This window comes from Thalia democratica, chromosome 6 (genome assembly GCF_965202585.1).
Source record: "Thalia democratica chromosome 6, ktThaDemo2.hap1.1, whole genome shotgun sequence".
Taxonomy (NCBI): domain Eukaryota; kingdom Metazoa; phylum Chordata; class Thaliacea; order Salpida; family Salpidae; genus Thalia; species Thalia democratica.
Window position 1 is genome coordinate 43,918,019 of NC_139170.1, and position 13,121 is coordinate 43,931,139.

A 13,121-nucleotide genomic window follows, 5' to 3' on the forward strand; every position below is an offset into this window, starting at 1 on the left:
TCAGTAACTGCCAGATCACTTATTGACTTTATCAACATCGGATGGTTGCCAGTATGATATTCGTTATGTGGGCTCAACAGGCGAGCCCTGCTTATAACGAGTTCGACTTTTTTCTACTTTTTTCTTCCGCGCTGTAAAGTTCAACCGCGTACGCTTTTTATTTCCAGACAAAAAGCTTTATTTTTGCTAAACATAAGCAGCATAAGATTCCGTTCAAATTACATTTCAGGTTGTGGGGTCAAGTTCGAGCTTTAATTGGCTTAAGCGAAAGTTAAGCGATTGTTTGTGCTTGTAGCTTGCCGTGTAAAACTATCTTTCGCAGTTGTTTACCGGTTTGCAAAATACTTGGATTCGGTTTTTAATCGAACCCGCGCACGTTCGATGCTGAATTAAATTTAACATTTTAACTGTTAAGCAGAGTAATTAAAAAATTTAATTTGTTCAAAATGTTTTTGTTCGAAGGATCGTTGCGGTGAAAAACACTTGTTAGGTATTTTGCAAAAAACAAGCTGTTTTGTGTTTTAAACACTTTATGTGGTAAGATAGTTGTGTAAAAATAATTTAACGCAAGAAAATTTTTAGAGCTTCAAGTCATAAATTTTGTTCTACTTTAATACCTCAGACATTTTAAACATTTATACTAGTATATAGAAGCATGAAACAATTTTTGTATACATTAATTAGTTATTTTAAAGCTAAAAATTTGAAGTAAATATCAAAAAAAAACTTTTCTGTTATATAAATAGCTGGAATATTTTCGTATTTATTTCATACCGAAAACAAGTATTTTGAATACTATAGTTTATCGTATATTAATAAATTAGTTATCAATAAAACATAACGTGATATGAACAAACTCTAAATTTTTTCAATGACTAATAATATGTTGTAAACACTTATACAGTAAACAGACCGTTTTAATCAAAGTCTTGATAAAGACATATTCACAAAGACAATATAACGGCTTAATACAAATTACAAAATTAATACTAAATTACAAAACTTTACTGCTTACAATTTTATAAAATGTTAGAAGTTTAATTACGCATTGCTCGTATGAATTTCAAAATTACTAGTTAATAGCAACAATCAATTGGATTAGTAAACATAAATAGAGTGTTTGCTGTAACAGCATTTGAACATTTTTCTTTTAAGAATGACAACCAATTTATTTTGACAAAAACAAAGTTAAGTTCGTAAAGTTTTTTTTTAATATTAAAATTAGTCTTTAAAAAATATTTCATTATTAATTAAAAAAAAGTTATAAACTTAGTTTTTAGTTTTTTTAGAGTTTAAGACTAAAGCGTCTTAAACAGTGTAAACTTTTAAAGCTGTGTAATATTTGTTATAAACTAAAGAAATATTAAAATTTTTGACTGAAGTAGCTTTTTTGAAAAACAAATAAAAAAAATAGCTTAGCTTCTTAAATTAAGAATCGTAAACTTCATACAAAAAAGTAAAACTCTTAATGGGAGAAAAAGCTATTATACAACTATACACATTATAAAAATCTTAAAATTGCTTCCTTTAAAAAGTAGTTTTTAGCTAAAAAGCAAGTCGCAAGCTAGAATTTTGAACACCATTATTTAAATAACTTGGACTTAATTGCTTTTTCACTGTTCATTTTTATAATCCCTTTCTTTGTATAAACATAGCTACAACTCCTCTTCTTAAAAGGATGTTTTTTTAAACAAAATCATCAGTTTACGTTTCAAAGGAGTTTTATTTATAAATAAAAGTTTTTTTTTTCAGATTTTGATTTTATGATAACTTTATTGTTTTATTTTTAATTATTTTTGTTTTAAATGACGTTACGGTTAAAATAGAAAAAGTAATCAAACTAATTTTAAATTTTTGAATGAAGGTTGGTAAGGTAATTAAAACTTTTCGCTATAAATGTCAAAGATGTTTTTAAATACAATTAAAACGTTCTACTATAATCTAACACCAAAAGTAATTTTAGCTTGAAATAAGTTTAAGACAAGACAAAGTTTTAATAGTAATATTCAACACATGGTGCTCTTACAGTATTATGATTATACTAAATATTACCAATTCTCCCCTCTTGTTTAATTTTGAGTTTTTTGATGCATTTTTTGTGGTTGTTCTCGTGTTTGTGGTTGTTCTTGTAGAAAGGACAAAAACAACAATGTGAGTGTAAATGGTCATAAAAATTGAAATTTAGGGGAAGGCACGGTGTGGAACCCGCCCATGGTAGACTTGAATGGTCGATACTGGCAGTAATGGGTTAAAAAGGGTGCTTACCATTTCAAACTTGAATATATTCTGTTAATGCATATATTACTACTTTTGAAGTTTTTATTTATTTTTTCATTACTGCTTTAAAGTTAGCTCAAAGTATTAGTTACAAGCAAATGGTGCGCAGCTCGATGACCGAAAGATCTTTCTCCACACCAATCCATTGACCTTAGTTTTGAGCGTTCACATTTTTTTTACTCTCAATATTAAAGTTCTTTACTTCAAGGTTAATCAAAATACATAAAAAATGTATGGTTCTAACCATTTATCAATTCATTAGTTCTAGTATTAAGCTTTGCTAAAAGTATATATTTGTTTTATAAGCAAAAATAATACACTTTATATATATTAAATATTAATTAAATTTAAAGTAAATGTTTAAGTTAAACAACAGTGTTATTTTACTTTAAGTTTTTATTTAGAAACATCTAACCAGTATTATTAACTACTTTATTACACTTTTTAATAAAATGAAAATAAACTACCCAAAAAATTAGTTGTATTCGTCCACTTAACAACTTAACCTTGATTTTTTGTGATACAATTTTGTAAACACTTAACTTTAAAACTAATAAATAGAGAGTTTGTAAACAAATACACAGAAGGTTTTCATTATTTTTCAATAAAATACTTTAAAGTTTACTGTAGAAATTTAATGGAAATTTTTTTAAATATTAATCAAAATTGGTTGAGCTCTAATGTTTCAGGCTGTTTTAAAACTGACTTGAAATTTGTATAAACATTTTACTTTGGTATTTACTTTCAGAAAATGTCTACTTTCAAACTAAATTTATTTAGCAGTTTCTAATTTTTTAAGCACTTTAGTTCAAAAATAATTCTTTTTTTTAATTTAAACTACAATCAACATCTTATTCTTGCTTATACAGTAAATTAATTTTAACGTTGTCATGGATGAAAGAAAACGTGTAAGTAACAGTGCTTCTCGTTATAACAAAATTAAAACTAAAAGCTCAAGTGAAAGGACCAATTTGAACGACTCAAATAAGAAAGTTAAAATTGTTTATGAAAATGATTGCGAGAGTTTCTAAGCCAAATTGATACAAATATAGTATTCGAAAATGAAGTAAGAGATGAAACACATTATAGTGCTTTCATATATCAAGCATGTAATCGAATTAACAAAGAAACTTTAAAAAACTTGATAAAGTTTAATAATAAAGGTTTGTTCTACAAAATAATAATTGTCTTAATCTTATTATATTTTTCAATACTCTAGTTTTTTTATATTTAATAACAACTTTATTTTAGGTATAAAGCATAAATTTAACTTGACTTTGTTATTTTAGAAACAGAAAACAATAATTTGACAAAGAGAGAAATACTTGAGTTTATAAGAATTGGTAACATTTTTTGCTTTAATACTTTTACAAAAGCTAGTAAAAGTTTGTTAAACAAATCAATTAACCAACAAAATGTCTTTTGCCTTTTTAAATTTTCAAAACGTTTTTGTGTGCAACGTCTCCAAAAACTTGCGTTTCAATACATTAAAATATGGTTCTGCCTCTAAGTTAAGAACGAGAAACATTTTGTGTTAAGTTTCGACTCACTGATAAAAGTTTTGTAGAGCTCGGAGTTGGATGTGACGTCAGAAATCGAACTCGCAGTAGCTGCTGACGGCTGGATAAAACACAGTAAAAGCCAAAGAGGAAAACACGCGTTAGAACTGATAAAACATGTTCGCTTTCCCCTGTTGACGCGGGCTTCATTACGAACGTTGTTGGCGAAAGGTAGTTCCTTTTCAAGGTGCAAGGACAGTAAAAGGTACTTAAAACAATTATTAAAAACAAAACCAACGATACATTTGACCCGAGCTCTGTTAGTTACCAGGCTCGGTACTGTGGTCAGAAAAACTATGAAATAATATTTAGTGAACATTCTGGAACGATAAGGCACAGCTTATACAAAATTGACAATGGCAGGTTACTTGAAGAGTGTAAAATCGTAGATAGAATCTCATACAGTCTTCTCATTAACGGAGTGATTTATTTGATCGGTTCTCCCTTCATACATTTTTATTCAGCAGTGACAAAAAAAATTATGGAGAAAAAGGTTTGCGCGGTAAAAAAGTGTACGATGGATCTTGCGTGTGCAACTTTATGGGAAAGATCTACGTTGCTGGCGGATGTTTTCCGAGATCTCTGACAGTCTACGATCCCGACAGCAACGCTTGGAAGAAGAGAGCGGAAATGGCGGTGGGAAGAACAGGTGCAGCTTGTTCGGTGTTTCGCGGCAGAGTGGTTGTGTCGGGCGGGGTGACCACACGGGCGAGGCATTTGGTTACGAGCGACAGCGTTGAAGCTTACGACCATGCGTCCCACACGTGGTCACGACTGCCCGACATGCGGGAAAGAAGAAGCCTGCACGGTTCGGTGAGCATCGGGAACAAGCTGTACGTGATCGGCGGGTACCCGGGTCGGCCGTGCGAGGTGTTCGATCTTTTCAGCAACAACTTTGCCATCATACGAAAAGCAATGCCCTCGTTCGGTGGAAAGTTCGAACATGGAGTTAAGTGCACGTCGATAGGGAGCAAGATTTTTGTTTTCAAGTGATCAGCATGTACAGAGTACGCTGTGTTCGATGTTGACGAGCAGCAGTGGTTGGATGTGCTAAGGAATGAATCGAGGAGGAAACCTCACTGCGCTTCTTGTATAAGGTCACCCAAGTTTTAACTTGGTGTGTGTTTAATGTTTGGGTACATGACAACACTTGACTTGTTTGGTTGTAGTTTTTTTTGTTTACTCACATCAGAATGCTAATTATTAATATTTCGTTCAGTTCTTTGAATTTTTTAAGTCTCTGAAGTTTTTAATAGGCTTTATGAATTTTCGTGTTTAAAGTTCCATAGAAGAAAGTTTGGAAGAAAAAAATTTAGACTAGTATTAAATATTTATTAATATTTTTAAAGGCAAATAAATACTTGTTTTTGTTATGAATTTGAATTTGACTAATACCTATTAGATAAATTTAATTATACAATCTTTTTATTTAGAATTTTTATACATTTCTACGTTTTATGAAATGTGAATTAAGCTATTGATTAGTAAACCATTTTAATTCAAATAAATTTTATGTAGATACATCAACTTAACAAAAAATTTGTTTTGGGTTTTTTCTTTAGTTTTTAAGCTTGAATAGGTTTCATGAATGTAAATAGTTTTTAATTTTACAGCGTGTAATAAAAAAAAAACATGTACTGAAATAGTCAAAAATATTCTTTTATCACAAGCTTATATATTTTTAAAACCATAAGTTTTTTTGTATATTTTGTTTTAAAACTCATCGTATTTAAAAGCTTTAATGCAAAATATTCTCCAATGAATCCAAATTAGTTGAAGCGAAAGACTATTAGTGCACGAAAATAAGTAAAGAGGGTTGTTGGGTAAAAACGAGCAATGAATGATAGAATACGATAATTATTTGAAAGTCACAATGTGTTTTTTGTTATAAAAATTCAAAAATATATATTTTTTTAAATACCGATCAACGGAAAAAAATAGTAAACTATAGAAAGATATCCGAGCAACTTTTAACATAATGTTTTAATGTCAACTAATGTTTAGTTAAAACCGGTATGAAGTTAAACACATTATACAAATAGATATTTTGTTTTAAATGAAAATATTTATCGTCAGGTCTAGCCAGATAACCAATAAATAAACAGAAAATAAAAAATTTATAGTATGATAATTAATCTTATATTCTAGATAATAAACTTCATACTTTCACGACTACAACAAATTAAAATTAGATATACACAATAATTTAATATGATCATTTGGTGTTTTAAATTTTAATAAGCTAAGCATATCAATTTATAAACCTTTAAACTAATTATAAAAGTTTTGGTAAAGTTTAAAATAAGGGTATGCATAAGCTCATTTGTTATAAATTCAAATAAGACATCAGCTTAATAGTATTAAACTTATTATGTAAGAACAAAAGTGTTAAGTAATTAATTATAAAGTATTTCTCAAGTCAAACTTTATACTGATTAAATTTTATTAGTGGTAAAAAAGGTTGTTAGTCACAATAAATTATATTATTTTGTACAGTTTTAATCTTCCGGTAGTTTATTTTACATTTTCTGTAAAAGAAATGATAATTATTCCATCCAAGTTGTTTCTTTTCTATTTTTTTCTTTTTTGTTAAAGTTCATTTTTACCACAAAATTCAAAGCAAAATATTTGCTGTGAATGGTTCCTTGTTTTTCGTTATAAATTGCTTTGACGCCTGATATGCTGATACTTTTTTATTTTTAGGAACAATAAAAATGGTTTTTGAATTGCTAAAAAATATAGAAATTTAAAAATTTAGTTTAGCTTTATATATTTTATAAATAAAATGTAACCTAAAAATTCTAAAAAAATAGTTATAGATCTGGTTTTAAAAGTTTCACAAGATACTTTTAAATTACTCTGACTTTTAATTAAAAAATTTATATATTTACTTTTTTTCAACTATGTAATTAAAAATATAGTGGCAGGATTTTTTCAAATTTACATTAATACTTTTCTTAAACATGTATAGCAAGTGAAAAATAAAAAAAAACTTTTAGGACCTAATCAACTTAAATTTACCTATTGCACCAAATGGTGTCTAAAAATTATTCGTTTTATTAGCATTACATTAAAAGTAAATTCTAAAATTTGATAATGTTGTATTGTATATAAAATATGCCTTAATAAAAATTCGAGCAATAAAGAGCAGAATTGTTAGAAATTTCTAACAAAAAGTTCTAAATACTAAAAAAACTTATGTTTGTTTAAACTTAAAATGTAATAATTAAATATCTAAGTGGCAATTTTCTCACAAAAATCGGGCAACTATGATCTGAAATTTAAAAAAGTTATAATAATAACTAAGAGTTTTCAAAACATGTATTTGTCCTTGCCACTAATAAAAGATATGTATGTATTAATTTTGTAGCTTAACATTTCAACTTTACATGTTTTAATATCTTTATTTTTTTACTTTATATGGATTTTAGTCGATTTTAGTTTTAAAAATGTCTAGTTTATTAAACGCCAAAAAAAAGTTCACGCTTATCTTTTTTGTTAAAGTACTTGGTGTATAAAAGAATACTAGTAAATGTAAAAATAATAAAAAGAAAGTATACAAACGATAAAAAAACACTAATAGGTGTATTTATAATAAAAGAAAATAATAAAAAGCAATAAGAAAAGTAGTAAAGATTTATTAGCTATCTCATTACATAATACTTGATATTATCCATTTAGAATTTTACTATAAACTTGTTTATACATTGAAAAAATGTTGTTTAATGAACTTTTGCTTATCTTAATGTACATTGTACGTATAGTATAAGCTTTTCAGATATTCTAACATATTATATTTACTTTATTTTACAGACTGTCCTGGAATATTCTTTAAATTTTACCCAAAAGTGTTTCGATAACTGGAAGGTTTTTTGTGCACCAGACCAGTTCCTTTTATCCAAATTATTAAAATAATTTTTTTCGTCGTTTAGTAAACAAAATATTGCATTAGCATTAAAGAACTTTTCTTTATAAGAATACTATAGATTATTTTAGACAGTAACAATTTTAATTTCATTAAAAAATTCTTTAAAACTTTAACATGTTCCGATAAAACAAACATAGTTTTTCAGGAAGAAAAAAGGATTGTTTATCATTTCTACCGAATATAAGTCCACAAAGAATAAAATAGCTAAGTTTGAATACTGAATGTCTTAAAGCTTTGAAGCATTTCAAAAATAAAAGTTTTCAAAACAGTAATGCTTTTTAAACAATATTAAGCAAATTACAATTCTATAGTAAGTTTAAAAACATATAGAGTTTAAGTTTTATTGATAAAGTTCTGTATGGACCTCATTAAGAAAGAGAAAAAATTGTTGCAGGTCACAGTGTTTTTAAAAACTTAAATGTAATAAAAAAAGTGCAGACAAATATGGTCAAATGACTGACATGGAGAAAGTAGTTTTTTAAAAAGAGAAGAGGGACCTTGTTGATGACAACTATGAAGAATATTGCTCTAGTTCAAGAATAAAATTGTTTATGTTTAGTTAATAATACTAAGAGTGAAGTATTACAATATGAAAGCATATAAAAGTTCATTATGTTTGTGAAACTTGAAGCAATACTAATGCTCCATATTTTAAAAAAGTGTTTAACAAATGTTTAAAGTATGCTGTGTTTCCTCAGTCACTGAAATATGCGGAGGTGAACCTAGTTTAAAAATAAATCAATAAAAACAGGACTTAAATTATATCTGGAACCTTAAAATACCTGGAAAAATAAGTAATGTGCAAATTTTAAAATAGTTTTTGTGTATATAAGTAATATTAGATTAATTGTTAAAGAATTGTTATACACATTATCTGTTTTTAAATATTTGAAGTTATATTTGATATAAAACAGACTTAAAGTATAATAAAAGTATTTTTCTAGTCATTTCAAAAAATGTTTATCATTGCAAAAGGGAGAGTGAGTTGTGATGTTTTTCTACCTTAAAAAAATTATATTTCAATTGCTAAAAAGGTTTAAAAAAATTTTACTTTTAAAAACCCTGTAGAAATTTATAGAAGTAGCCACTCTAGATTAAAAAGGTTCAATGTTGAATTTTCAATCTATTTTAAAGATAAAAGCCAATCAACTGTAATAAATAACAATGTTTCTTAGTGTGAAATTGAGAATGTTGGAGAAATACAAAGTTCTTGTTTAGGTCTTTAGTTGATCCATGTATATATTATAAATATTGTTTTTAGTATGGCCTGAGTTACCAACATTGAGATGCTAACTATGTGGTTAATTGTTATCAATAAGGTGCTGAGTAAAGTAGATATATGATTGCATGCTATTAAACTTTTAGCTATTAAAAATTAAAACTTTTTCTTTTAGTAGGGTGGTCATTTAATCTGGTAAAGCTTAGAATTTGAACAATTAAGCAACCCAAAAACCTGGATTTTGGTACTCTAGATAAGTTGGCAATTTAACCTGGTATTTGAAAAACTAGGCAAAAAAAACCTAGAAAACCAGATATTTTGAAAAATTTTAACATTTTACTTGGATATAATTTAAAAAATCCAATACAAACAATATAAACTTTTGTATTATGTTAAAGTTTATTTACTAAAATGTGCATCTTAGTAGCATTACAGTATCTTTTCAAAATTTTCATTCTACTTAAAACAATTTTATATTAGCTTATATTTAATTTTATACTAAAAGTAGATAAGAAAACTTGTACTTTTGAAAAGCTTGAAGAAAATTTATAGACCTAAAAGTAATTTCTTAAAAATTAGTAGCCATGCTATTCAAAAAAATTCTTAAAAAACCTTGAACTTTCATTAAATATCATGAAAAGTTCTGAAAAACTTTAAAATTTAAAATAACTTTTATAATTAAAATGTAGAATAGATGAAATGACTATAGTTAGGATTCCCACTTCCCTATAAATTTGCAATATTGCGGAAAATCCCTAGATGAAATTGAAAAATATGTAAAAATCCCTATATTTTCCTTTTTTTTGCTTGGTGATTGAAATTTTAAAGTCAAAACAGTAACAACGCATGGTGAAAAAACATATTTAAAAAAATCTAATTATCTTTTTTATATCAAAGTCCTTGCAATCTTGTCACAAAACTGTGACTTTCTTGCACCACCTAGCGGATAAAAATTTCATTTTTTTACATTAAATTCAATTTAACTAAATTTTGCTTATTTATCTAAAATTAGAGCTCAAAAAACTTTGAACTTTTGTAAATTTCTGATTAAGAATGTGGTTATAAACGGTTAATGACATGTTTTACATTATGTACAGTAAAAACATGTTTGTAACGTTAAAAATTCATTGATTTTTTTGATAATTTCCCTATAAATTTGCTACACTTCATCGATTTTCCTATATATATTTATTTTTATTTTAGTAAGAACCCTGTATAGTATATATATAATAAAATTTTTACACTGCTTCAGAGTTATATTTGTTTCAAATAACATTTAAAATGAGATCACAATATCTTATGTCAGGTTTATGTTTTTTAAGCATATTTTGCCTTAAATGCAGATTTCTACTAAAAAAGGACAAGACATGTAATTGTACATGCTTCAAAAAACCTGAAAGACTTTTGAAACATTCTAGGCCACCCTGTAAAGTTTGAAAAATGTGACCTAATTGTATTAGTGAATGGTTTTGTTTTTGAGCAGAGTACAATTTGTAGGTTACTTAAATATAAACTTTATGGTTATAGTGTAGTGTACAACCACACTATAAACTATCACAAAGCAATACTAAAAGCTATTCTATACTACTTATACAAACTATGCATAACTTTTGGTGGTTGTATTTTTATTAAGGTTAATATCAAAGACTAAAAAATAAAGAAGATCTTACTTTAGAAAATACTTTATAAATACTTTTAAAATACTTTTAAATGTGTTCAAAACTTTTACACAAGCATTTTATCTAACAGGAATATACTTTTAGAATGTTAGCTGAAAATTATTATTTTAATACAATTTTACTTATTATATCTCTATTTAATTAGTTCAATTATGATAATTAAAATCTTATGATAATAGTAGAAAGGATCATGGTTGTAAATAAATTAAAAATAAACCCTTTTTAATGTGTATCGTACAAGCAAATCAGAAATTTATTTAAGATATACATTTATTAAGATAAATTAAAGTGATTAATAAACAGAATGTAAATATCATTTATTCAGACCTTTAGAGGATTTATATATACTTAGATAATCATAATATTTATATTAAAAACAAATCAAGGCTAATTAACTAAAATTTTTTGAGTTTTACTGCTTTTTTTCAATTTTCTTATAAACTCAGGCTGATTCAGACTAACTTTATGTAACTTAAATTATTTTTTGGTCTTTTGCTTCAAGGAGCCAGCAAGTAACATTTTATGATTTGTATGCACACTTTTGTTGAGGTTTTGTGAGCAGATGGTACACAAAGTAATAAGTCCTAAAGAAGTTTGATACAATAAGTTTTGTTTTAATTTTTATTCAAGCACTGCAAAAGCAGTTTATCAAAAGAAACAGTGTGGCTTAAAAACTTGAGAGTACTGGAATTTTATCAATATCCTATTTTCATAATCCACTAAGAAAATTGGAACTTTTTATTATTTTTGCATTTAAAGTAACAAAGTTTAGATAAATTACAAACATATATAATGATAATAATCTTTTTTGTATCATTAAAAACACATTTAAATCAGTTTTAAAGTATTTTTTCAATGTCATTATACAGTTTAAGACAGTTTTTTACCTAAACTTTAATTTTATTCTAAAAATGACCAAAAACCCTGAAAATAATTTACAAAAAACCTTTAGTAACTTTGAAGAAAAAACAAAATATATTAATAATTTTTAAACGACAAATAAAATTAATTTGTATTTATATTATAATAAAATGTTCATCTTTTCTAGAAAACTATGAAATCTTAAGCTAAAATACAAAGTTGGAGAAATTATTACAAATACAAGTTACCTTCCAACTTTTTTTTTTTTGATTAGTGGCACGTCACTTTTTATGATAGTTAGTTTGATTACAAAATAAATGTTTTATTTTTAATAATTTCTGTGCACATTACCACGAACGTACACTTTGAAAGTCACAACCATCACATTGACAAAAAAAAAGCCATTTTCTCACAACAGACAGCAGCTTGTTCTTGTGGGCAGATATACTTTTTAAAAACTATGTAATTTAAAATTTATTGTATATTTTTACCACAGAATGAAAAGTATATAATGGAAACCCTACCATCAGCTTAGTTGAACAAAGTTAGAAAAATAGTATAATAATAATATAAACTAAAAAAAAAGATTTAAGTATTAATATTTTGCTTTACCTTCTTTGAAATTGTTTAATAACTATTTACTTATTTCAAAAAAGTCTTCTATCTTAAATTTTGAAAAACACTGATGTCAAATAAATGTAAAATTTACTATTAAAATTATTATTGACTACCAACATACCAAAGTTAGACTTATCCCTTATACTTGACATAAGAAAATTAATTAAAGTTATTTAAATAGTTTAAAGTATTATAAAGTAGTAAAAAAAAAAATAAATTTTTATTATTTAATATTTTGTCAGAAAAAATTAACAAAAAAGTACTGTTTTTAGACCTTTCATTGAATGAAGTCAGCATTTAGTGTACAGTTGGTAATAAAAGTACAAGATATTAGATAAAACTTAACTGATTTTTTGACATATATGTTTTATTAGCTTTACTCAGGGTTGCCAAAAAACCTTGAAATCTGGAAAAACGTGGAATTTGACAATTTAGGCTAATAAAACCTGAAAATTGAGAAACTCTGAAAAAAAATTTGTGAAATTTGTAACAAATTTAACATATTTAAGTAGTAAAATTTCAATATAATCAAAAAATCTATCATATAGATAACTTTTATTTGACATCATCAATTTTTTTTTATTAAAGACACATTTAAAGTAGTTTAAGAGTATCTTTTCAATGTTTTTATACTATTAACACAATTTCTTACCTTAAACTTAACTTTAAACTAAAAATAGACCCAAAAACTGGTACTTTTAAAAACCTGGAGAAATTTTGCAAAAAACATTTGGCAACTCTGTTCACTTTACTTGTTTTTAGGAAAAGGTTATATTGAAATGTGTATTTAAATTAAGCTTAAGTTTTAGCTTATTAATAGTAGTTATACCAAAACAGTTTCTACATGTATTTGTCTATGTATGAAAATTTTTACTTGATCTTTGAAAATAGTTACCCTTTTTAATGTAAATTTAAACAGGGGTCAAAACAAAATCCAGCTATTACACTTTTTAAACTTGATTGTTCTAACTTTTTATTTT

At 26.0% G+C, this 13,121-nt stretch overlaps 1 protein-coding gene across 1 annotated transcript; it reads left to right on the top strand.

Annotated features, from left to right (window-relative positions):
• Window positions 1-3,167: 3,167 nt before the first annotated feature.
• LOC145839109 (kelch-like protein 28) lies at window positions 3,168-4,829 on the top strand. The gene is made up of 3 exons (XM_082946719.1): window positions 3,168-3,185; window positions 3,845-4,041; window positions 4,301-4,829. The coding sequence occupies exons 1-3, from the start codon at window positions 3,168-3,170 to the stop codon at window positions 4,827-4,829; spliced, it is 744 nt and encodes a 247-aa protein (XP_082802845.1).
• The last annotated feature ends 8,292 nt before the right edge of the window (window positions 4,830-13,121 follow it).

Excerpts from the sequence above, each read along its gene's own strand:
- LOC145839109 (XM_082946719.1), top strand. Across the intron at positions 4,042-4,300 it reads AGGTGCAAGGACAGTAAAAG|CAGTGACAAAAAAAATTATG; the intron begins GTACTTAAAACA and ends ATTTTTATTCAG.